Here is a 26,910-nt window from a genome sequence, read left to right as displayed (position 1 = left end):
GGGCAATGCATCAAGTGCCAAGCAAGAGGAGAAACAGATTAGTGTCTACATTTTTACATTAAAGGAAAACTCACAACCTCTTACTTTTTCTTGGACTTTGATTCGTGGCTTGTGGCAATTTCAACGTTACAGACTAAACATTTCTAATTGGTAAATGGTTGGTTTGAGTCTGAGATGACTCAGGAAATACACTTTCTAATTTGGGGTAATTGTTTATGAGTAGATGGCAGATTACTGCTTACCAGCCTTCATGTCTTTGAGGAAAGAATGAAAGCTAAACACATTTCACACGTCATTGAAAGGAAATACTTCTCCTCACATAAAGCAATGAGACAAGGAGATATTTGCCATGCTTATTTGTTACAACCAAATATATTAAAGATTTTTCTGATGGATGAGGAAAACACTGGGTGTTTATGACATGGCTTCAACTATAGAACAGTGACAATAAAAACTACTACTTCGTGGTTAAGTTGCTGTAAGAATTACATAGATAATTCACATACATGGCTCAGTGCTGTGTCTGGCACACAGTATCGGTCAGAGAATGTTAGCTGTTATTGTTTATTATCATCGTCATCATCATCATTTTTATTCAGCCCTGTTAAATGACATAGCTTCTTTATAAAATGTTAAGCTTCAGATTTTACAACTTCATGATTGTTAGCATGTGAGAAATGCCAATAACTTGATTTAATCTATAAGTTAATTTTGGCTATTTATGCTTTGTCCATTGGAATTAGTTAGTGGCCATTGAAATATCCTTTTTAAGATTTTACAGCCTCTTTAATGGCTTACACAATACTTTTTAATTATACTACAAACTCATGACTATTTTTTTTATTCCAAGTCAAACATTTTCTTTTGTTTTAGCCTTTGTCAGTCAGTGATAACTTGTTATAGTATACTTAAAGTATTTGTCCTTCTAAACAATCTTGATTTTGAAGAATTTAATGTTTTCTCGTTTGATCTGTCCTTCTGAATTTGAATGATAAACTATTTCCTAATGTTAACTTTTTTGCTGTTACTATTGTTTTAAGATAAATTTGTCTTTTCAAACCATAAAGTTATTATTCAATACATTTGGTTCCCAAATATGAAAAACTTCTTGGTGTGGAAAGTGAGTATAACTTCTTAAAATGCCAGCTCCCACCCAGAAAATCACTGCTTTGCTCAAATAATCTAGACCATTGTTACTAGTTTCACTAGTTTACCAACAAGCAGATTATCGCTTATTTCTTATGTAATTAAGAAATTGATCAGTGATTTCTAATTTTGTATCCATTTTTATAATGATTAGATGACATAGTATGACAATTGAACTTGTACTTCTTTCTAAGTTCCAGAGGGTACAGGAGTGGGTGTGGTTCTCAGGTGCAAACCATTACAGGTGTTACACACCTGGGCCTGGCGCGGGTCCTACCTAGCACATTGTACGTGTTCAATAAATGCCTGTGGGTGGCTTTGCTTGATGATCTCAGAGGAACCCCCAACTTGACACATCTAAAACTGAACTCAAAGCTTCCTCTCCCCAGAGGAGGGCTTCTATGAGTCCCATCTCAGTGAGGGGCTAACAGTCCTCACAAGGGGATAAACCAGAGGCTCCTCCCCTTCCTTACTCCCACGTTCGATTTCCAAGTCCTGTTTATTCCGCTTCCTAAAAATCTCCCAGAGCTACTCCACTCCCTGCAACCCCCTGTGCCTTGATCTGTCCATAGTCCTGTCTCACCTGGCCTTCCTCCAAGAGCCTCCCCTCGCAGCTAGAGTCATTCTTCTAATGCCACTCTGCATCCTTTAATAGCTCCATGTTATCCTTGGTTGAAGTTCCCTACTGCACAATGGCTTATGAAACCCATGGTGACTCACCCTCTGTCTCTTTCTCCAGCTGTCCCCTTTCTCTTGCCACAAATTAACTTGAACTCCCTAAATGCACCTGGCCCTCCCTCACACTCTGCCTGGAACATTCACCCTCTTCTGTCTTTTTTGCCAGCTTATCTATTTTCCAAACTTCCAAATATGTTGCCTTTACAGTCTTTAGGTTCATTTTCTCTAACATTGACCTGCAAACCGCTTTACGTATATTTTTCTATGTATAATCTAGTTTTTAGAAACCCCTGTGAGATGGTTGGTTTCATTCCTATTCAGCAGATGGAGAAACTGAAGCACAGTGTTTAAGAAATGTATGACTACTAAATTATAAGCATCTTAATGGGCAGAGATAGGGACTGGTTCTGTATTTTATATCCAGCCTTTGCATGGGGTACCTAGGATGGAGCAGGCATTCAGTGCACATTGAAGGACTTATTGAATGAATCTCAGTTTGAACTCGAGGTTCCTCTCTCTTGATTCAATGGAGCTTCTGTTTTATCATTTATTTTCTAGGACAAATGAGGCCAGCTATCTCTGTGTAACCTCCTCTTCTAGAAGGGAAATACGCCCAGTGAGCGAATGTAGAGGCCTGTGTTGCTCTGAATTGTTCTGGTAGATTTCTTTAGTATTGACTGGCATGGATGAGGAGGGCTTTTGTTCTTGTAGCAATTGATGATGATTTGCATATTTTAGTAATTTACAAAATAGTGGCCACCCTGCACAACATAAGAAACACCCCTCTCTTGGGCCATTTAATTTGGTGACCGAGCTATTGAAATACATACGGTACCCAGTGCCGACTGGTACCTGGTGGTTGCTGTACTGAGAAGAATTCTGTGTGAGTCACTTCAATGCATTTCTAATTTGGATTTTTTTTTCTCGTAGGTTGTTCTTCAGAAAAAAAAATGGTTATTTCTTTGAACTCATTCCTGAGCTTTATTTGTTTATTGTTATGCCACTGGATTGGGACATCATCACCTCTGAATCTGGAAGACCCTAATGTGTGTAGCCACTGGGAAAGGTAATAGTTCTGAAAGTAGCCTGACAAAGAATTGCTGAGAAGTTCCCTTATATGCTGTAATTATCAGTCGGATGTATAAAATTAGAATTAGAGAAGAGCTTGTGAAATTACTTTTAAGTAAAAATCATTAGTCATAGCTAATAAATTAGGTAGTGTTAGTTACCTTGGTCTTATGGCATATATATTATGTAAAAAAATCTTGATATATCTGATTCTAATGCAGGTGCAATTGTAAGATTCAGGGAAAACATTAATAGCTCAATTAAAAGATCTTCCTATGGTCTTGTCTCTGCTTTGAATTTGCATTAATTTCAGGGAGCTGGATTTATGCATGGGAACCCATGAGTGAGAAGTGGAAAGCGGCATGGGATAATGTACTAAAATATTGAAATAAGGGATTTAAAATAATTGTGCTGTAGATGGCTGGAAAAGGGAGATCTGATTTTGGGGTAAACTGGCAAGGCTGCATAGAGGTAGTGTCCCCTGAGATGCTCTTGAAGAACTGAATAAGATGAGTGGATTACAATGGTCGGGAGGGAATCTGGGAAGGGGCAGCAGTTTGAAATCAGTGCCATACGGACCACCGAGAGCTGTGCACAACCAGAGCAGAGTTTGTACTGTGTTGGAGGAGGGTAAGATTATGTGAAGGGAGATGATATAATGTCCAGATATGGGCAATTTGCAGTAGGAAGCACAAAACAATAGGTCATCCTCAGGGACCTAATAGTTGCTTTTGGGACACAAAGTTAGTCCAAACCCATCCAGCGATATTGGAGTACAATCAAGTCTGGTTGGCTCTGCTCTAATGTGCGACTTGAATTTCCCAGAAATTATCTTCATCCAAAAAGTATAAATGCAAGTGTTTAAACAAAGAGAAGATATGTATTTTTAATATGTATTTTTATTATATGTATTTTTACATATACTGGAGGGTAATATGTATTTTTAATAGCTGTAAGTACAATTACATCAAACTCTTGATTTCAGCATCATGATGAGCAAACCACAGAGTCCACATTCTAATCACCTTTGTCCCCCACTGTTAGGACGCACAAAGCCCAGCAACTTTCAAGCACAGCAGTGGTATTATTCTGGGGACTCGCTGGTTTCTCACTCAGCATTATTTTCGGTGAGGGCTTGTCCCTACCTTTACTGGCAGTGTTACAAGCAGGGTAATTAAAATATAATTACCTGATTAGTCAATGGAGTTAGTATTACCCAACTTTAAGCTGTAGAGAGAATATATGTATGTAATGAAGTTCTACATATTTGTGGTATTAACTTCATTATACGGATTTTTTTTTTGAGACGGAGTCTTGCTCTGTCACAGGCTGGAGTGCAGTGGTGGAAATCTTGGCTCACTGCAACCTCTGCCTCCCAGGTTCAAGCAGTTCTCCTGCCTCAGCCTCCTGAGTAGCTGGGACTACAGTCGTATACCACCACACCCAGCTAATTTTTGTATTTTTAGTAGAGATGAGGTTTCACCGTGTTGGCCAGGATGGTTTTGGATCTCTTGACCTCGTGATCTGCCCGCCTCGGCCTCCCAAAGTGCTGGGATTACAGGTGTGAGCCACTGCACCCAGCCCCATTATATAATATTTAAGCAGAAGTACTTCCTATTAGTCATCTTTATAATATTTACAGCACCTCAGATAAACCATTTCATACCAAAAATATATAATAAATATTTATTAAAGTCATAAAAATGATTTAGTGGGTACATGAATGAGTATATATCAAATTTAGAAAAGGAAGAGACCATTGGTGGTTGGACTTCTTGGAGGGATGGTAGATTTGGGATGGGAGGAAAAGTCAAGTTTGTAGATGCTGTGAAATAAGAATCAACAGATCTTGGCAATACATTGACCGAGGAAGTGAAAGAGGAGAGAAGACTAGGATTTAGAACTTGCTGTGTGAAGTAATCCGGGTGTCATTGTACATGCAGAAAAATAAAATAAAATAAAATAAAATAAAGAGAGTTGATTTGAAAGGGACAGGGTTAGTGTGGGTTTGCCACATTGTATTTATAAAATCAATTCAAAATATGGACCTGGATATTTGGAAATATAGATTTGGGAATATCCAGCATGATGAGATGTGAGATGTGAACAGATGAACTCTCTGAGGGAAAGGCTGTAAGAGAAAAAAAAGGCAGGGTGAGGTGGCTCATGCCTATAATCCCAGCACCTTGGGAGGCGAAGGCAGGCAGATTACTTGAAGCCAGGAGTTTGAGACCAGCCTGGCCAACATGGCAAACACCCATCTCTTCTAAAAATAAAAAAAGCCAAGCGTGGTGACACCTGTCTGCAATTCCAGCTACTTGGGAGGCTGAAGCGCAAGAATCACTTGAACTCAGGAGGTGGAAGCTGTGGTGAACTGAGATTGTGCCACCGCACTCCAGCCTGGGCAAGTGCCACTGTACTCCAGCCTGAGTGACAGCGTGACCCTGTCTCAAAAAGAGAGAGAGAGAGAGAGAGAGAGAGAGAGAGAGAGAGCGCAACTTCAAGGCTTCAAATAATCCAGCCTGTAGTCCCAGCACTTTGGGAGGCCGAGGCGGGCAGATCACGAGGTCGAGAGATCGAGACCATCCTGGTCAACATGGTGAAACCCCGTCTCTACTAAAAATACAGAAAATTAGCTAGGCATGGTGGCGCGTGCCTGTAATCCCAGCTACTCAGGAGGCTGAGGCAGGAGAATTGCCTGAACCCAGGAGGCAGAGGTTGCGGTGAGCCGAGATTGTGCCATTGCACTCCAGCCTGGGTAACAAGAGCGAAACTCCGTCTCCAAAAAAAAAAAAAAATCCAGCACCCACTCGTACACGAAGTACACATTTTGCTCTGCTTCCTTGGTCAACAGTTGACCAGAGCTACCAATGCCTAACTGCATTGTTTTGCACCACTGATAATTCCCACTGTCTACAACACTGCCTTGCATGTTGCATGTGTTCAATAAATAATTGTTGAAGGAGTGTGTTCATCTTCTGATAGGAAATGAAATGAATAAATGTGCACATCAATGTGGGGGGAATGATGAGTGAGAAAGACAAACAAGGGGCACATTAATCTCTAAACTTAATAGAACCCCACAACTGTAGAAGTGATTAGCATAAACTCTAAAATGCTCACTAAGGGAGAAGGAAATTGAAGGTGAACAAATAGGAAAATGATGACAAAATTTTCCATTTTTTTAAAATGTACTACTAGGAAGAAGTGTTGATAGTTATAATATTCTTATTGATAAATTTTCTGTTGAAAGGCCAAATAATAATTCCTAGAAGAAAGGTAAAAGAAAGTAGAATTGTTTTGGTAAGAATGGAGATAGATGTAGAAGATACATTAAAATGATCAAATAAAGGCACAGGTGACAGGTTCTTCTACTATTTTCAGAAATGGGAATGGGCTTGTACTGAAATGGGGAGAGAAGGATGAGCTCCAAAGACATAATTCTGGTAGTAGGGCTCATATTAAGCTCTTCTTATGCTAAAAATCACCTGTACCCCATGGCTTGTGTGGTTTGCAGAGCTGAGTCATGAACTTGTTAGAAATGCAGACGCTCAGGTCCCATCCCAGACCTACTAAATCAAAATCTGCATTTTAAAAAGATCCCAGGGAGATTTGTCTACATATTCAAGTTCGAAAAGCACTAAGCAAAAATACTTCCATCAATGCTTTCTAGCTGCATGCCAATTGATAGCTGAATTATTTATTTTGAAATAGAGATGTGCTTTGTTTTAATGCAGCAATTGTGATTCTAAGAAATCGTACATAAAATGAAAGAAAATAAAATAATTTAAAATACCCAAGAGATGTTCATGATTATAGGAACTCTGTACAGTGTCTTTTTGGAAAATGAATATCTCTAGAAATCATCTGTTTCTTCTCCTAACTTTCTTTCTGTTTTCTGTAAATTTGAGCTTTTCCATTCAATGGGTTTCTTCTAAAAAAAGGCACAAGTGAAGAGAAACCACTCATTGCCCAAACCTTCAATTACTAACACAGAAGTGAGAGTAATTGAATCAGCAGTCCTGAAGTGAGCAGAGATAAGAAATGAAGATTATTACCATATCTGATTAAAGTAACAAGATAATTTAGGCAGGTAAAATGTAATTAACCACTTTGGAACGTGCCCAAGTGATAATGGCTTCCTCTCCTTATTCTCCATCTCCTCCCCGACTCCCCGGTTCTTTGACCTTAAATTAAATCTTGCTGGGGTTTCTCCCCAGACTATACTTAATAGATTAAAATCACGGTAATGATATGTTTTCGGTATGTTTGAGACGATTAAACAAACAAACAGGAAGTAGAGTTTTGCCTCTGAATGCTGAAAGTTGTGCAGAATTGGGATCGATTTTTTAAAATCCAGTTTCCCACTCCTTGTCTGTTTCAGAAACTTTAAATGTTCTATAGTGATGTTTAAGAGAGGATGGGGCAGGCCAGTGTCTGAATGTCTTGGTGTTATTGCTGACCTTATCTGGAAGCTCAGTGCTTCTTGTTAATGAAAGTGGGGTTGGACCAGATAATAGAGGAGGTGCCCTCACGCTCTGTGACTTCAGGAGCAGCTGCTGGTGAACGTGGAGGTATGGAGTGTTAGCAGAGGAGCTAGTTAAGTTCCAGCAGCAGCCTAAGCACTGGCCAAAGTGGCGTGAAAAAGACCAGAGAAGGTGGGCCCATTCTTGAAGACACTTCCCTTCATGACTCAAACACATCGCTTCCAGAAAATGGGCCCCTTGAAGAGTGACAGCTTAATTTCCTAATGATTGGTGGCTGTTGAGCAAATCAGGTGTAGTCACTTACAAAGTATTTGGCAGTCATAATTTGAAGACTACATACTAACATGGAAATGTGCTTATGATACACTCAAGTTAAAAAAGGAATGTTTCAGAAGTATGTGCATGGCATGATTATTATAAGAATTTAAAAATAGCCTCAACTAAACACTAAAGTCTCCTGGAAACTTTAAAGAAGCACAGCTACATGATATTGGTGATTATGTGAGAGCTATGGAATGCTCTCTCTTGCTCTCTTTTTAAAAAATGTGTTTTTGAAATTCCATAATTTGATTATAATAACTTTACTAATAAAAAGAAGGAAAAACTGTATAGAAAGAAAAATAATGGGTAAGAAACAACAGAAAAGAAATTCGTGTTGAAAGGCTTAGTACCTTTCTCCTATAAGCTTAAGTGGAAGCTTCAGTTTCTGAACAATAATAATTAGGCAGGAAATTATCATCGGTCAGAAACTGAAGCTTCCACTTAAGTTGATATACTAATTTAACTATAGTTTTAATATAGTTAAATTAGTTGAATTATTTTTTAATATAGTTAAATTAGTTGAACTATAGTTTAATATAGCTCAAAATAATTTATATGCAGTCAGTTCTGTATTGGGTTTGAGTGTCAAAATAATTTTAATGAGTAGAGTCAAGATTGAGGAGAAATGCTCCAAACAATGAATTTTATACTCCTATTTTCCTCAAACTATATATAGTTCTGCACAGAACTTCAGGATGCTAAATTAGAGGGGATCTTCAACACCATCTCTGACTCCTTATATTTTAAAATGTGATCTAAGGACCCAGGGAAGTAAGGTTAAACATCTTCCAGTTTCTCAGTGTCCGTACAGAATTATAACCCTGCCTTCTAATCCAGTGCTTTTTTCAATAGGGCCTGTTTCATTTGCCCAACATTTATGGAGGTCCCTAAATTTACCTAGAAATAAATTGCGATATCCCAAAGAATGAAATACAGAAAACTATGAGTAGTATGATTACTCCATGGCTGTCCTATTGAAGCCTGATACATAATGACTGCCAGAGACCAGCTGCAGAAAGAAAACCCATTGTTTGTGAGGCTAGCACCTCACAGCTTTTCAAATCAGAAGGTTCTGTCTAACCTGAATTCTTCATGCTGACATTTTAACTTCCTTCCTTCCTATTAGTAAACTTGGGCTGTTGATTTACAGCAAGTGAATTGGTGATTATCACCCATTTTGTTTGTTAGCGTTAATTAAAAATTTTCATAAAAATCTTTCAGAGAATGAAAGCAAGCAATAGACTGTTTAAAATGAAGAAGTATGGAATTGAACATTGAGTATTCTTCATATTTCATGGATGTTTTCCACCCACATTCTTAGGTTCATAGGCTTGTATGTTTTTACTCTAACCAGAAGCTGTTAGTGAAAATGTATTGAAAAACAGACTATTGAAGTAGCAGCAAGCTGTCGGTATGATTATTTTAGGCTAATTGTCTCAGCCATATGTTTAGAACCAGGTTTAAAGACTACTTGACAGTATTTATTTAGTTGTTGTATGCTTTATAGTCTTCCACTGCCTGAAAGCAAATTATTCCAAGTTCCAACTAGAGAAAAATGTGTTCTTTCTGATATTTTCAGAATCAGTAGTAAAATGTACTGTTTTACTTTACTTGAATTGTCTCTTTCTGAGTAGCCTTATTATTTTCATGCAGACTTTAGAATGATAACTGCCTGTGAAAGACCTTTGTAACCCCCTAGAGCCTTGGGATAAGAGGAGGGTGGAATTAAATGCAGAAAAAAAGAGAGTGATGTTTTTAAATTTGGGACTATTAGGGTTTATAGTGAATAGTAAAAGAGAATTTCCTTTGAAAGTTACACCATGAACCCTAGTCTTTTAAATATATTGTTAAAATTGGCTCTTTTGGGGTTCTAGTTTAAATAAAACCCCATAAAACATGGAAAATCTCTGTTAGAAGTCACTATGGAGTTGCAAATGGGCACAATTTAGCTTACAAATTTTTTAGCACATAGTGTATTATTAATTTAAAAAAGAGAAATACTGATTTTTAATTTTTCCATTTCTTTTCAGCTATTCAGTGACTGTGCAAGAGTCATACCCACATCCGTTTGATCAAATTTACTATACGAGCTGCACTGACATTCTAAACTGGTTTAAATGCACACGGCACAGGTAACAGAAGCTCATACTCATGAGTTTGGCTAACTGGGAATAGATTCTGATACAGAGATATTGGTGACAGCAGAAAGTGCATTCTTTCATTCAGTGAATAGGTATTGAGGGCTTGCTGCTATCTTATCTTTGTGCTAAATCACGGGGGATATAGAAAAGCAGAAAGGTAGTCCATGCTCTGGAGGAGCTTACAGCCTAACTGCACAAAAAGTGTCTGCTGTTTACCATCATTTGTTAACAAGAATTCATCTAGCTTCTGTGTTGTGCATAACTGAGGGAGACACTGGATCTGGACATTACATATGGACACCAGCAGATGTCAAGAAATTCATATCTGAGCATACGTTCCCAACTGAACATCTGACTCAATTTAGGCCAACTTAAATTTGACTGTTAAGTAAAACAAGACATACTTTTTTCCATAAATGTGAACACAGAAACAAAACTAAAATATAATTAAATATTAATGTTAATATAGAAGGAACTCTGATACCCTAATTTTATTAGTAGTATACTAACATTTATAGTGTATGAGTTATGCATTGAGTGTAGCATCTGCTGACTTTTACTGCACTAGATGATGCTATGCTCAGTGTCATTTCTTCATACAAGCTGGCCTTGGCCCCTGTGTCTAAACTAGCGTTCCCTCCTGTCACATTCTATTCCCTGACTCAGGCCTTATTTTTCTTCACAGCATGTAATCATTACCTGCCATTATATATCTCATTATTTCTTTAGTGCATGTCCTTACTTTAACAAATTCAGCCAGATCTGCCTTCCCCAGTAAAACGTAAGTTCCTTGAGAGCAAGGGATTTCTATTGTTTTGTTCCCCGCTCTTTCCCCAATATCTAGAACCGTGCCCAGGATGTAGTAAGTGCTCAATAAACACATGCTATCTAAGTGAATCAGTGAATAAATGGTGCTTTAGTTAAATGGAGAGGTCTTTTGTCTTATAGTGGGATGGGACTGCCCTAAGGTTTTTAAGGGAATTCTCTGAATTCTTCCTTTAAAACATACGTAAGTGAATGATGCTTAGATGGGTATCATATATGAATTAATCAATACTTTTCATCATATCTCAAGTTAAGTGAAAGAGGGAAATCATGAAACTACTGACTCCATGAAATAAAGCACAGATTGGCTTCAATAGAGAATCTTAATATATTCTTAGCAAACTGATGAGGTAGTATTATATTGGTCTAGATATGCATTGCATATTTCTTCATAATTAGTTTGAAATACTTTGTTTTTCAGACCTTTATTATACATAATAGCTCATTTTTATTGGAGTAAATTATTTCTAATTAAACTATCAGTCAAAAAAACTAACAATGTGATTTTTCCTTCTCTATAGAATAAGTTATCGGACAGCCTATCGACATGGGGAGAAGACTATGTATAGGCGCAAGTCTCAGTGTTGCCCTGGATTTTATGAAAGTGGGGAAATGTGTGTCCGTAAGTGAGACTTTCACCTCTTTGAGATTCGCTTGTGTTTCCCAGTGCTGGTTTGCTTCTGTTAATGGTCACTAAGACGGAGACCTGGGGAGATGGGTGTCTTGGAACATTCCTTTCCCCTCTGGTTGCTGCTTTTCCTTGGCTTGTGTAATGAAGGAAGCATTAACTCTGTCCTCCTGTCCCATCCAAAGTCTCCAAATGAATGTTGCTTGAGGAGGAAACAGCTGCAGAAAGATGATTCAAGGCTGGATGTAGTGATGTAAATTACAATTCTTCAATAAATGTCTCATTGGAAATTGGTCAGGAATCATTGGACTTCGGTCACAGAAAAGAACAGAGACCTAACTTTCCTACAGGCTGACCCAAGTCAACTTTCGAGAGGCCAGCGTATTCTTTTCTGGTGCATAGAATGATGAGGCTTATTAAATGTAGAGGGGTTTTCACATTAAAAAATGACAGTAAGTCTGGGTCACAAAATGGAACTTCTTTCCATTGTCATTTTCCCTCCTCTCTCCCCTCCCCACTTCACCAATTCATTCTGAGATGTCTTGAGAGAAGTTTGGTATCTCATGACATGCTTCAGAGAATCCTAGAATATGCGATGCATGTGAGATGCAGTTTGCAGTTGAGATTTCTTACTGTTGTGTATAGGTCACTTAGAAGAACGATCATTAAAAACTATTTTATTCAAGTATTCTGGCTCAACATACAGCTAGAGGGACACCTCTGCTTTCTGAATTGAGACACTGGGTAGCATAGAGTCAAGGTTCTGCTGTAATTTGGAGGCACCAGGAATGACTGGATAGATCTCAGCTTAAGAATCTGGAGAGCCCAGTGATATCACTGGTTCTACCATCACTTGGGTGGGTGGCCTCAGAGAACTGATTTATACCTCTTTAAGGCTCCTTTGCTGTCTCAGAGAGAGGACTTGGAATAGTACCTGTCTCATGTACTTTTCAACCCCTGGATTCTTTTCTGTATGCAGAGAGGGGCAGCTCCTTAGCTTGGATTCAGAATCAGGGCTATATTTAATAATACCTGTTTATAGAAAGAAAAATTAGAATATGTAACTAAGCAAAAAGAAGAAAATAAAAATACATTGTTAATATCTGTTTTGATCAGTAACATATTGCAGATATCAGTATATTATTGCATTATAAATATTTGTTTAACCAATCTCACCTGTTGAATATTCACACAATTTCCAAGTTTTACCTATTGTGAACTACTCTTATTCATATCCTTCGTTAAGTAAAGATAAATTCCTAGCAGTAGAATCACTGGATTAGAAGTTTACATATTTTAATACTTTGGTGTGTTTCCAATTCAAATGCCTACCAGCAGCAAATGAGAATGCCTTTTTGCTTATACCCTGGGCCAATTTTCCTTTTGCTAATTTTTTCTCAGTTTGCATGTCTTTGATTAATAATGATGCTGAATAAGAAAAATTACACATTTATAATCAAACATCTTAGAGAATAATCATAAGCAGATCTCAGTGGCCCAGACTGATGGGACATTTTCAAAAGAAAGTGAATGGAGTGCACACAGATGTGGAGACTGGGAGGCCCGACCACTTCCCAGAGGCCTTGGGGACATTATCTTGATGCCCTTACCTGGGTTCAACCTTACAAGCACAATCAAGAGAGTGCTTCTGTCTCCCAGCACACATTTCTATTAACCCAGGTCACAGAATTTGAAGCCAGGATGCTATTTTCCTAAGTCATGCATGAAGCCAGGATGCCATTTTCCTACATCACACAAAACTCAGAAAGGTGCTTGTGCCTGTCTTCTGGCCATACCTTCTGTTCTTGATGGCCTGGCAAGTGAGATGCTAGATTTTACCGGCAAGCTGGTGTGGGAGTGTAGATCCAAGCAAGCTCAGTTGGAGAGACAGCTTCAGTGTTTCCTGGCATCAGCTGCATAATTCAATGCCTCTCTTTTTTAACTCAGTATTGCAGCCATTCTTAGAAAGTTAGGCCATTCCACTAGCACTATCATGCATGAAATTACGTGGGTAAAAATAAGTTTTCTCTCCTGCTGGAAACTTGCAAAGTGTCTCCCTAACTGCTTGAATGAACACCTCTAGCATTTGCCTCGAAAATTCTCCTTTTTCTAGGCCTCTTGGCTGACCAACTGCCCCTGACACTGCAACATTTTTTCCTTTTGATATGCTAATGTATCTAATCAGCTTACTCTCTAGTCTCGCGGGCCTGGGAGCTGGTCTCTAAAATATTTTGTCTTTCCACTCTGATGTCTTGATTTCATTATTTCACCCTCCCCCAACAATTGTTATGCTACCTTGTTCTTGGGGGTGATTCCCAGTGACTTTTTTTGTACTTTTCACAGCTGGCACAAGTGAGGCACCCTTGCTGATAGAGAAGGAAGAAAGAATACATGATTTTTGGTTGGGTTTTTATAGTCTCTTTTTCTACCAAGTTTTGCTGTCAGGCAGATAACACAGTCACCCTTTTTAACTGTTTCCAGTTACCAAAATAAATTAAACACAGAAATCAGTCATCATTTTAATTTAATTCTTGGGCATTTACCTAGAAGGCAAGAAAGGATTATTTAATGCAAATACCTGTATTTAAACAAGTGTATTTTATGTACTGAAGTATCTTCAGGAGAGCAGGTCCTGTCCTCCCTTCCCTCCCCACCTGTTTCATCCTGCTCCACCAGCTCCTCCATGATCGATCCCACTGTAGACGGTCATTCTGGAGGCTTGACATGGAACTGCCAGCTGTCCCACCCTCTTTCCACAGCTTTCTGAGTTTCCTGTGGGGATCTGGCTGGCTGTCTTAACTATCACATGTTAGCGACATGTCCTTTTGGTTCTCATCTTCCCCTCACCCACCCCTTCCACTTTCAGAGATCAGAACACTTCACAAATATTAAAAGTAGCTCTTCATTAGAAAATTGTCAGGGATATGGATGCTAAAGAGTCATCTTCTCAGGGACGGGCATGGTGGCTCATGCCTGAGATCCCAGCACTTTAGGAGGCCAAGGTGGAAGGATCTGTTGAGCCCAGGAGTTTGAGACCAGCATGGGCAACATAGGGAGACCCTGTCTCTTAAAAAAAGATGAGTCATCTTCTCTAGGCTCCAGAGACTTTGCTGGAGAGTGGGCTGCCAGTTCAGAGTCAGCTGTGGTTGAGGAAGGAGAGCTGAGTGGCCTCCAGTAGCCAGGCTCACCTTGTGAAGGAGTCTATGGAATAGTGCCCTTCTCAGAGCCATAGGCCAGCTTGCAGATGTCACCAGAACAGTGGTAGGACCATGCAGCTTAGTTTAACTTGTTTTGGGAGAAAAGCAGGCTTCTATTCTACTTGTATGCATAAAGGAGGTCACTGTTCCTTTATCTTAGTTATTGCCTCTTTCATAGAAAAAATCAGACTCAACACGGTGGGTTCAATTCAATTGAATAAAACATGCATTAATTGACCTACAATGTAAAAACCAGTGGGCTAGACTCTAAAGATTATACATACATACATATATATATATGAGCCAGACATACTTTTTGCCTTCAAAGAGTTTTGCAACAAAGTCATAGTTAACTTTATTTTGTGCTTACTATGTACCAGGTACATATGTTATCTTATAAAATTTCTGAAACATTATGAGGCAGACATAATTATACCCATGTTAAAGATGAGGAAAATGCGGCTTTGAGAAATTAAATAAGTTTTTTGTCTGATCAATTGGTGGTGGGTAGTGGAGGATGATGCAGGTATTTATTCTAAACAGAGAATGAGATACTTTACCTAAATAAAATGAATGAAATTGACAGAGTAGTCTGTGAACCAAGGATTATCCAGCTCCTGTCCATGTCACATGTTGTCAAGATATTCTCAGCTGCATCTCATTACATGACTTCAAAGATTTAAAAAACATGTATGTATTAAATAATTTTGCCTTGAAAAGAAATGTTGAGAAAATTCTCTATTCTCTGTTCAATTCTATCTCTCTTAAGGTGACTAAAATCAATAAAAAAATCTTTGTTTCTTTTGAAATTGGATTTTTAAAAGGTTCTTGAAGACAATAAACTTTAGAGAAATTAAGTAAATAGGTCTCACACATGTGGTGATTCTGCCTACATCAACCAGAGGACTGATCACCGACCTTACAGGCATCGTTGGTGGATATTCAGGATCGTTACTGCTGCAGTTTTTTCACTTTTGGGAAATTTAGCAAGGCAGCCTAGTCAGGTGCTCCTGGATTCTCTGTACTGTTAAGGTTCTAGGGAAAAGGACAGTAGCTTAGAAACATCCTGAAGATTTTAAGTTTCATGTTAATACACTGATGGCCAGAGTGTCCTGGAGATAGTCCTTCATGTAGATTCACATGGAAACTGTCCCAGGATGAGGCTCTTATTTCATGTTTATGTGTATGATAAGCAGCAGGTAGTCACTGAATGGCTCTTCATTCTGTCAGCTGTGCAGATTCTTGGAGAAAAAAACCCTACTTTTCTTGTGTATAGAGCATGATGAAGAAACGGGCTCTGCTTCTGACTGGAATGAGCACACAAAATTTTGGGGAGGCTGTTAAAATGCAGATTCTGATTCCAGGGGTCCAGAGTGGGGCCCAAATGTATGCATTTCCACTGAATCCTCAGGCTGTGTGGAAGCTGCTGGTCCACAGAGCACACTGTGGAGTAACAAGGCTGTCTCTCTGGAAGACCAGTGCATGTCACCAGGCAGAAAACACCACAGCAGAGGGTGTGGACAGCAATGTGCTTAGAAGCCTTTTCTTAGAATCTGGTTAGAAAAAAAAGAAAGGATTGGAAATTTTTAAATTAAAATATTACTAGGACAGGAAGAAGTCTGTGATTCCTTGGTGTGGTTTTGTTCTGTTTATAACTTTAATTAAACTCTAAATTTGTTTCTCCTTCAAGATTAATATTCTTGCCTTATCTGTGTTGAGAATTTACATGTGTTTCATGATTTTTAATTTGGAGATTTTTCTTTTATTTCAATTGTTTTTTAAGGAACAGGTAGTGTTTGGTTACATGAATAAGTTCTTTAGTGGTGAATTCTGAGATTTTGGTGCACCCTTCACCTGCGTAATGTACACTGTACCCAATGTCTAGTCTTTTATCCCTCACCCATGTCCTACCCTTTCCCCTAAGTCCCCAAAGTCTATTGTATCATTTGTATGCCTTTGCATCCTCATGGCTTAGCTCCCACAATGTTTGGTTTTCCAAACATTGTATATTCTCACTTATAAGTGAGTTACTTCACTTAGAATAATGGTCCCCAATTCCATCCAGGTCACTGCAAATGTCATTATTTAGTTCCTTTTTATGGGTGAGTGGCATTCCATGGTATGTATGTATGTATGTATGTATCTGTCTGTCTGTCACAGTTTTTTGTTGATTAATGGGCATTTGGGCTGGTTCCATATTTTTTGCAATTGCGAATTGTGTTGCTATAAACATGCATGTGCAAGTATATTTTTCTTTCTAAAAAGTATAATGACTTCTTTTCATTTGGGTAGATACCCAGAGGTGGGATTGCCAGATCAAATGGTAGATCTGCTTTTAGTTCTTTAAGGAATCTCCACACTGTTTTCCATAGTGGTTACTGGTTTACATTACTGCCAATAGTGTAGAAGTGTTCCATTTTCACCACATCCACACTGACATCTATTACTTTTGAATTTTTTGATTATGGCCATTCATGCAGGAGTAAGGTGGTATCACATTATGGTTTTGATTTGCATTTCCCTGATCATTAGTGCTGTCAAGCATTTTTTTCATCTGTTCGTTGTCCATTTGTTTATCTTCTTTTGAGAATTGTCTATTCATGTCCTTAGCCCACTTTCTGATGGGATTGTTTGTTTTCTTGCTGTTTGAGTTTCTTGTAGATTCTGAATATTAGTCCTTTGCCAGATGTATAGATTGTGAAGATTTTTCTCCCAACCCACTTTGTGGGTTATCTGTTTACTTTGGTGATTATTTGTTGTGCTGTGCGGAAGCTTTTAGTTTAATTAAGTCCCATCTATTTATCTTTGTTTTCATTGCATTTGCTTTTGGGTTCTTGGTCATAATAATTTGGAAAATTTTAAGTACAGTTTGAGTATCCAAAACCCTTGGGACCAGAAGTGTTTCAGATTTTGTTCTTTTTTGGGTTTAGGAATATTTTCACATCCATATGAGATATTCTGGGGATAGAACTGAAGTCTAAATGTAAAATTAATTTATATTTTATATACATCTTATACAAATAGCTTAAAGGTAATTTTATATAACATTTAAAAAATTTTGTGTATGGAGGCCGGGCGCGGTGGCTCAAGCCTGTAATCCCAGCACTTTGGGAGGCGGAGGCGGGTGGATCACAAGGTCAAGAGATGGAGACCATCCTGGTCAAAATGGTGAAACCCCGTCTCTACTAAAGATACAAAAAATTAGCTGGGCATGGTGGCGTGTGCCTGTAATCGCAGCTACTCAGGAGGCTGAGGCAGGAGAATTGCCTGAACCCAGGAGGCGGAGGTTGCGGTGAGCCGAGATCGCGCCATTGCACTCCAGCCTGGGTAACAAAAGCGAAACTCCGTCTCAAAAAAAAAAAAAAAAAAATTTTGTGTATGGAACAAGATTTTGACTGTGCTTTGACTATGATATGAGCTCAGGAGTGGAATTTTCCACTTGTGGCTTCATGTCAGCGCTCAAATAGTTTCAGATTTTGAAGCATTTTGAATTTTGGGTTTTTGCATTAGGTATGCTCCACCTAATACATAATCTTAATAAAGAAATGCTCAGAGAAATGAAATGGAGAAATGTCCAGAGGAATGAAATGGTTGTAATACATGTGTGTGTGTACATATACATGCGTATGTTTGTATATATGTATTTGCATTGTGTAGGCATATATAGTGTGTGTTTTTTAATGCCACATAACTTACCTCTTATAAAATTGCTATTGATTTAAATCTCAGGTTCTTGTACCTAAATAAATATTGATCCAAACATATTCTAATATATTGTCATTAACAGATACCATTTTTTATAAAAAATATTTATGTATTTCTGGAGATTTCTATGGTTCTTCATGGATGGTTTAGAATTAGCCAACACTTTTTTGTTATATACATTAATCCTAATGCATATATAGGAACTATAGTTATGTTAGGGAGATAGAGAAGCAAGATGTATGATTAGTGTAAACATTTATGGTTGAGAAATCACTGGATACTATTCTCTGCTTTCAATATACCAATCATTTGACTGTAAATGCAAATATGAGCATCGTAAGTGGAGTGCACATGGCCAGTATATAGTTTTCCAAGGAAAACTGTTTTATTTATTGATTTTCCCTTCTGGCTTCCAAGAAAAAAAAGTTTAGTTCGGATTCTTAACATAGAATGGAGAAAACAGATGAATTAAACCTAGGTTCAATTCCCAAAGCAGCAATGAATGTATAATATCTTTGGGCCACAACATCCTTGATTTCTGTGAACCTCACTTCTTAATCTGTAAGATTGCTTCTAATGCCTATTAATCATGTAGGGTTGCTGTTAGGATCTGGTAAGATATATTAAAGTGCTTTGAAAAATGCAAAAGACTTGCATGTACAGTATTACTAACTGAAAGTGCTGTTCTGGCCTTGATTTTAGTAGTATTTGTGATGTTTGGATTTCAATTAGAAGATAAAAATTATTCCTCTATAGCTCCAAAGTTGAATAAATATTAAACCATTAGATTTTCATGAAGTTTAAAGTAATTCTCATGGCAATTCTTTATCATGAATATCAAACCGACTTGCTAAACTGTACATCATGATCCATTTACTTATATCCATGTGCTTATGACTACTATGTTTACAGATAATTAATATGGTCAAGTCTTCCTTTCTAGTCATATAAAATGTATTGTCTTTTGCTTTTCTCTCAGCAGAAGAATGTCCCTGAAATGAAAAGGCTGCCAACTTTTTCTGATTCTAGCTTTGTAGCACATGTAGCTTTTTAAAAATGGAAAAGCAATCAAGTTTAAATTTGAAATTATTATTATTTTTTTGACTGTGTGTTGGTTTTATTTATTTATTTTTTTTAATTTTTTATTGCCTTTTAGGTTTTGGGGTACATGTGCACAACATGCAAGACAGTTGCATAGGTACACACATGGGAGTGTGTTTTGCTTCCTTTCTCCCCTTCATTCACATTTGGCATTTCTCCCCAGGCTATCCCTCCCCAGCTCCCCTGACCGCTGGCCCTCCCCCTTTCCCCCCAATAAACCCCAGTGTTTAGTACTCCCCTCTCTGTGTCCATGCATTCTCATTTTTCATCACCCACCTATGAGTGAGAATATGTGCTATTTCATTTTCTGTTCTTGTGTCAGTTTGCTGAGAATGATGTTCTCCAGATTCATCCATGTTCCTACAAACGACACGAACTCATCATTTCTGATTGCTGCATAATATTCCATGGTGTATATGTGCCACATTTTCCCAATCCAGTCTATCATCATTGGGCATTTGGGTTGGTTCCAGGTCTTTGCTATTGTAAACAGTGCTGCAATGAACATTCGTGTGCATGTGTCCTTATAGTAGAACAATTTATAGTCCTTTGGATATATACCCAGTAATGGGATTGCTGGGTCAAATGGAATTTCTATTTCTGAGGCCTTGAGGAACTGCCACACTGTCTTCCACAATGGTTGAACTAATTTACACTCCCACCAACAATGTAAAAGTGTTCCTTTTTCTCCACATCCTCTCTAGCATCTGTTGTCTCCAGATTTTTTAATGATTGCCATTCTAACTGGTATGAGATGGTATCTCAATGTGGTTTTGATTTGCATCTCTCTGATGACCAGTGACGATGAGCATTTTTTCATATGATTGTTGGCCTCATATATGTCTTCTTTCATAAAGTGTCTGTTCATATCCTTTGCCCATTTTTGAATGGGCTTGTTTGTTTTTTTCCTGTAAATCTGTTTGAGTTCTTTGTAAATTCTGGATATCAGCCCTTTGTCAGATGGGTAAACTGCAAAAAATTTTTCCCATTCTGTTGGTTGCCGATTCACTCTAGTGACTGTTTCTTTTGCTGTGCAGAAGTTGTGGAGTTTCATTAGGTCCCATTTGTCTATTTTGGCTTTTGTTGCCAATGCTTTTGGTGTTTTGTTCATGAAGTCCTTGCCTACTCCTATGTCCTGGATGGTTTTGCCTAGATTTTCTTCTGGGGTTTTTATGGTGTTAGGTCTTATGTTTAAGTCTTTAATCCATCTGGAGTTAATTTTAGTGTAAGGTGTCAGGAAGGGGTCCAGTTTCTGCTTTCTGCACATGGCTAGCCAGTTTTCCCAACACCATTTATTAAACAGGGAATCCTTTCTCCATTGCTTGTTTTTGTCAGGTTTATCAAAGATTGTATGGTTATAGATATGTTGTGTTGCCTCTGATGCCTCTGTTCTGTTCCATTGGTCTATATCTCTGTTTTGGTACCAGTACCATGCTGTTTTGATTACTGTAGCCTTGTAGTATAGTTTGAAATCCGGTAGTGTGATGCCCCCCACTGTGTTCTTTTTGCTTAGAATTGACTTGGCTATGCGGGCTCTTCTTTGGTTCCATATGCAGTTCATGGTGGTTTTTTCCAGTTCTGTGAAGAAAGTCAATGGTAGCTTGATGGGGATAGCATTGATTCTGTAAATTACTTTGGGCAGTATAGCCATTTTCACGATATTAATTCTTCCTAACCATGAACATGGAATGTTTCTCCATCTGTTTGTGTCCTCTCTTATTTCGTTGAGCAGTGGTTTGTAGTTTTCCTTGAAGAGGTCCCTTACGTTCTTTGTGAGTTGTATTCCTAGGTATTTTATTCTTTTTGTAGCAATTGTGAATGGCAGTTCGTTTTTGATTTGGCTTTCTTTAAGTCTGTTATTTGTGTATAGGAATGCTTGTGATTTTTGCACATTGATTTTGTATCCTGAGACTCTGCTGAAGTTGCTTATCAGTTTCGGGATTTTTTGGGCTGAGGCGATGGGGTCTTCTAGGTATACTATCATGTCGTCTGCAAATAGAGACAATTTGGCTTCCACCTTTCCTATTTGAATGCCCTTTATTTCTTTTTCTTGCCTGATTGCTCTGTCTAGAATTTCCAGTACTATATTGAATAGGAGTCATGAAAGAGGGCATCCTTGTCTAGTGCCAGATTTCAGAGGGAATGCTTCCAGTTTTTGCCCATTCAGTATGATATTGGCTGTTGGTTTGTCATAGATAGCTTTTATTACTTTGCGATACATTCCATCGATACCGAGTTTATTGAGGGTTTTCAGCATAAAGGGCTGTCGAATTTTGTTGAATGCCTTCTCTGCGTCAATTGAGATAATCATGTGGTTTTTGTTTTTGGTTTTTTATGTGGTGAATTACGTTTATAGACTTGCGTATGTTGAACCAGCCTTGCATCCCCGGGATGAATTCTACTTGATCATGATGGGTAAGTTTTTTGATTTGCAGTTGCAATCAGCTTGCCAATATTTTATTGAAGATTTTTGCATCTATGTTCATCATGGATATTTGCCTGAAGTTTTCTTTTCTTGTTGGGTCTCTGCCGGGTTTTGGTATCAGGATGATGTTGGTCTCATAAAATGATTTGGAAAGGATTCCCTCTTTTTGGATTATTTGGAATAGTTTCAGAAGGAATGGTACCAGCTCCTCTTTGTGTGTCCAGTAGAATTCGGCTGTGAACCCATCTGGACCTGGGTTTTTTTTGTGTGGTAGGCTCTTAATTGCTGCCTCGACTTCTGACCTTGTTATTGGTCTATTCATAGTTTCAGCTTCCTCCTGGTTTAGGCTTGGGAGGATACAGGAGTCCAGGAATTTATCCATTTCTTCCAGGTTTACTAGTTTATGTGCATAGAGTTGTTTGTAATATTCTCTGATGATGGTTTGAATTTCTGTGGAATCTGTGGTGATTTCCCCTTTATAATTTTTTATTGTATCTATTTGGTTGTTCTCTCTTTTCTTTTTTATCAGTCTGGCTAGTGGTTTGTCTATTTTGTTGATCTTTTCAAAAAACCAGCTCTTGGATTTATTGATTTTTTGAAGGGTTTTTTTGTGTCTCAATCTCCTTCAGTTCAGCTCTGATCTTAGTTATTTCTTGTCTTCTGCCAGGTTTTGAGTTTTTTTTATATTCCTTCTCTAGCTCTTTCAATTTGGACGATAGGGTGACAATTTTGGATCTCTCCATTCTCCTCATATGGGCACTTATTGCTATATATTTTCCTCTAGAGACTGCTTTAAATGTGTCCCAGAGATTCTGGCATGTTGTGTCTTCGTTCTTATTGGTTTCGAAGAACTTCTTTATTTCTGCCTCATTTCATTGTTTATCCAGTCAACATTCAAGAGCCGGTTGTTCAGTTTCCATGAAGCTGTGCAGTTCTGGGTTGGTTTCTGAATTGTGAGTTCTAACTTGATTGCACAATGGTCTGAGAGACTGTTTGTTATGATTTCAGTTGTGTTGCATTTGCTGAGGAGTGCTTTACTTCCAATTATATATGGTCAATTTTAGAGTAGGTATGATGTGGTGCTGAGAAGAATGTATATTCTGTGGATTTGGGGTGGAGAGTTCTGTAAATGTCTATCAGGTTTGCTTGTTCCAGGTCTGAGTTCAAGCCCTGGATATCCTTGTTGATTTTCTGCCTGGTTGATCTGTCTAATATTGACAGTCGAGTGTTAAAGTCTCCCACTATTATTGTGTGGGAGTCTAAGTCTCTTTGTAAGTCATTAAGAACTTGCCTTATGTATCTGGGTGCTCCTGTATCGGGTTCATATATGTTTAGGATCGTTAGCTCTTCTTGTTGTATCGATCCTTTTACCATTATGTAATGTGCTTTTTTGTCTCTTTTGATCTTTGTTGCTTTAAACTCTATTTTATCAGAGATGAGAATTGCAACTGCAGCTTTTTTTTTGCTCTGCATTTGCTTGGTAAATCTTCCTCCATCCCTTTATTTTGAGCCTTTGTGTATCCTTGCATATGAGCTGGGTTTCCTGGATACAGCACACTGATGGGTTTTGGCTTTTTATCCAATTTGCCAGTCTGTGTCTTTTGATTGGTGCATTTAGTCCATTTACATTTAGGGTTAATATTGTTATGTGTGACATTGATAGTGCCATTTTGATGCTAGCTGGCTGTTTTCCCCATTAGTTGATGTAGATTTTTCATTATGTTGATGCTCTTTAGCATTTAGTGTGATTTTTGGAATGGCTGGTACTGTTTGTTCCTTTGTATGTGTAGTGCCTCTTTCAGGAGCTCTTGTAAAGCAGGCCTGGTGGTAACAAAATCTCTGAGTACTTGCTTGTTCGCAAAGGATTTTATTTTTCTTTTACTTATGAAGCTCAGTTTGGCTGGATATGAAATTCTGGGTTGAAAGTTCTTTTCTTTAAGGATGTTGAATATTGGCCCCCACCCTCTTCTGGCTTGTAGAGTTTCTGCCACGAGATCTGCTGTGAGTCTGATGGGATTCCCTTTGTGGGTTACCCGACCTTTCTCTCTGGCTGCCCTTAGTATTTTCTCCTTTATTTCAACCCTGGTGAATCTGACGATTATGTGCCTTGGGGTTGCTCTTCTTGTGGAATATCTTTGTGGTGTTCTCTGTATTTCCTGGATTTGAATATTGGCCTGCCTTGCTAGGTGGGGGAAATTTTCCTAGATAATATCCTCAAGAGTATTTTCCAGCTTGGATTCATTCTCTTCATCACATTCTGGTACACCTATCAAACGTAGGTTAGGTCTCTTCACATAGTCCCACATTTCTTGGAGACTTTGCTCATTCCTTTTTGTGCTTTTTTCTCTAATCTTGGTTTCTCGTTTTATTTCATTGAGTTGATCTTCGACTTCTGATATTCTTTCTTCTGCTTGGTCAATTCGGCTGTTGAAACTTGTGCATGCTTCGCGAAGTTCTTGTATTGTGTTTTTCAGCTCCTTCAATTCATTCATATTCCTCTCTAAGTTATCCATTCTTGTTATCATTTCCTTGAATCTTTTTTCAAGGTTCTTAGTTTCTTTGCGTTGATTTAAAACATGTTCTTTTAGCTCACAAAAGTTTCTCTTTATCCACCTTCTGAAGTTTAATTCCATCATTTCGTCACAGTCATTCTCTGTCCAGCTTTGTTCCCTTGCTGGTGAGGAGTTTTGGTCCTTTGTAGGAGTCGCGGTGTTCTGGATTCAGGTGTTTTCCTCCTTTTTGCCCTGGTTTCTTCCCATCTTTGTGGATTTTTCCACCTATTGTCTGAGTAGTTGCTGACTTTTCAATTGGGTCTCTGAGTGGACGCCCAGATTGTTGATGATGTATTTCTGTTACTTGGTTTTCCTTCTACCAGTCTAGCCCCTCCACTATACGACTGCTGAGGTCCACTCCAGGCCCTGCTTGTTTGGGGTGCACCTATAGTGGCTGTGGAACAGTGAGGGATGCTACCAGTTTCTTTTTCTGCTATCTTTGTCCCAGAATGATGCCTGCCAAATGTCAGTCTTCTGGATATAGAGGGGTCAGGAAGCTGCTTGAGGAGACAGTCTGTACTTTATAGGAGCTCAAGTGCTGATCTGTGAGCTCTGTTGTTCGTTCAGGGCTGTTAGCCTACTACATTTAATTCTGCTGCAAAACCCTTTTTTTCTCAGATGCTCTGTCTCGGGGGGTTGGGGTTTTCTTTATGTGTCCGTTGTGCTGTCCTGCCCAGCTAGGAGGCAGTCTAGTCACTATTTGCCTGCTGAGGCTCCGCCCTGCTGGTGCAAGGTCCACCCCGTTGCTGTACGCTCTGCCCTGCTGCTGCGGTCTCCGCCCTGCTGCCACGGACTATGCCCTGTGGCGGAGTCTCTCTGTTGTGGCAGGTTGCCTTGGCAACAGCAGGCTGTGTCCGCAATGGGAGTGTACCTCAGTAGGAGTGGGTTGCCTCAGTAATGGTGGATGCCCCTACCCCACTGAGCTGCACTGTCCTGGGTTCAGCTGTGCCCGCAGTGAAACTCTCCACCTGGAGCGTTTGGAATCGCCGTTTTGTTTGTCCCACTGCCCTGGCCCAAACGCCGTTTCCCTGGAATCTCCTAGCCTGGCTCACTGTCCAAGTCCCGTTCAATCAGATGGATATGCCAAGCTGCCCTCTCAAGTCTCAGATTGCCAGTTCAACAGGGCACCCGGACCAGTGTGCTTTGTGCGGAGCGCTGTGGAGTGCTGCAGAGTGCTGCTGCGCTGCAGCGCTGGCTGCAGCTGCGGCTGCACCGGCCACCAGCTGCACCAGCCAAAACTGCTTCGCTGGCGTCCCACGTCTCTTTTATACCTGGGAATTTCCCCGTTCTGTGGGCAACAAAGATCCGTCTGGAAATGCGGCCCTGACTCACCCTCCGCGCGTTCACTGAGAGCTTCAATCCTGGGTTGTTCTCACCGTGCCATCTTGAGTTGGTCGTGAAATTATTTTTACATCAAAAATACTTTTCTGATTTTTATCTCAAACTACAAAGGCAATGAATTTTTGGTACAATAAACCAGATCACTCAAATATGCTAACTGCTCTTTAGTATTTGTTAAATGTGAAGTTTGTGTGCCTCTGTATGTGTGGGTGGGTGCATATGTGCACACAGGTCTATGCAATATATAAAAGACTATTCAGAGGTTTACTTTGTTTTTAATAATTAGTATTTGATATACTGTACTGATAAATCCAAAAAACATTGCTTCTTAAACAAAATTCAGCTTACAGATGTTTCATTCATCAGTCTAACAAATTTAACAAACACATTAAGAAGACTTTGACTAATGTTTTGTAAACTTAAACACCTTCAAGTTTTAAAAATGGAATTTGTACATTTAATAGATTAGATTTTCATTTTAAGAAATTCAGCTTCCAGGGTGACAAACCTTCCCATATACTTAAATAATTTTTGTAAATCTAATAAGCCCAATTTACAAATAAGGTGAAATCTTATGTACTCTTAAATGTTAAAATATAGGCCCAACATGGTGGCTCATGCCCATAATCCCAGTACTTTGGCAGGCTACAAGAGCAAGACTCTGTCTCAAAAAAAAAAAAATTGTGTTAGTAAGATTCAACTTTAAAATAACATTTAAAAATCAATTATTCCAGTACACATTTAAAGAATAAAATTAGAAGGCTGATCTTTTATTCTACAGACCATATTCTCTTAATATTATAAATGTCTTCTTAAAACTAAAAATATATATACTATAGACTTTGATTCTCTCACATTTCTGTACTTAGTTGAAAATCTTCACAAGGTTGAAAGATAGTGACCTTCTAAGCATCATTTCATATTGTTTGGTTAATTTTTGATATCATTTTGGTAGTCTCTTCAATTCATTGAATTTCTTGATATTTATTTTTATTATGGTAAAAACACATAACATTAAAATTATTATTTTAACAATTTTAAGTGGACCATTCAGAAGTATTAAGTATAGTCACATTGCTGTGCAACATATCTCTGCAACATTTTCATCTTGCAAAACAGAAACTCTAGACTCATTCAACAATAACTACCCCTACCCACCTCCAGCCTTTGGCAACCACTTTTCTACTCTATGTTTTTATGATTTTGACTACTTTCAATGCTTCATGTAAGTGGAATCAGACAGTATTTGTCCTTTCATGACTGGCTTATTTCACTTACCATAATGTCCTTGAGGT

General features: G+C 38.6%; 1 protein-coding gene across 4 annotated transcripts in view; it reads left to right on the top strand.

Moving 5' to 3' along the window:
• Positions 1–26,910, top strand: part of MEGF10 (multiple EGF like domains 10) — a 170,759-nt gene that overhangs the window by 36,043 nt on the left and 107,806 nt on the right. For all 4 annotated transcript variants that reach the window (XM_008991595.4, XM_035290965.3, XM_054251993.2 and 1 more), the window contains exons 2-4: positions 2,755–2,890; positions 9,731–9,832; positions 11,188–11,288. In XM_008991595.4, the coding sequence (XP_008989843.4) occupies positions 2,775–2,890; positions 9,731–9,832; positions 11,188–11,288 (319 nt within the window). In that variant the 5' untranslated portion in view covers positions 2,755–2,774. The remainder of the gene's footprint in view (positions 1–2,754; positions 2,891–9,730; positions 9,833–11,187; positions 11,289–26,910) is intronic.

This window comes from Callithrix jacchus, chromosome 2 (assembly GCF_049354715.1).
Source record: "Callithrix jacchus isolate 240 chromosome 2, calJac240_pri, whole genome shotgun sequence".
NCBI lineage: Eukaryota > Metazoa > Chordata > Mammalia > Primates > Cebidae > Callithrix > Callithrix jacchus.
The sequence above is the reverse complement of the archived record's forward strand: the minus strand, read 5'-3'. Positions and strand labels throughout refer to the sequence as shown.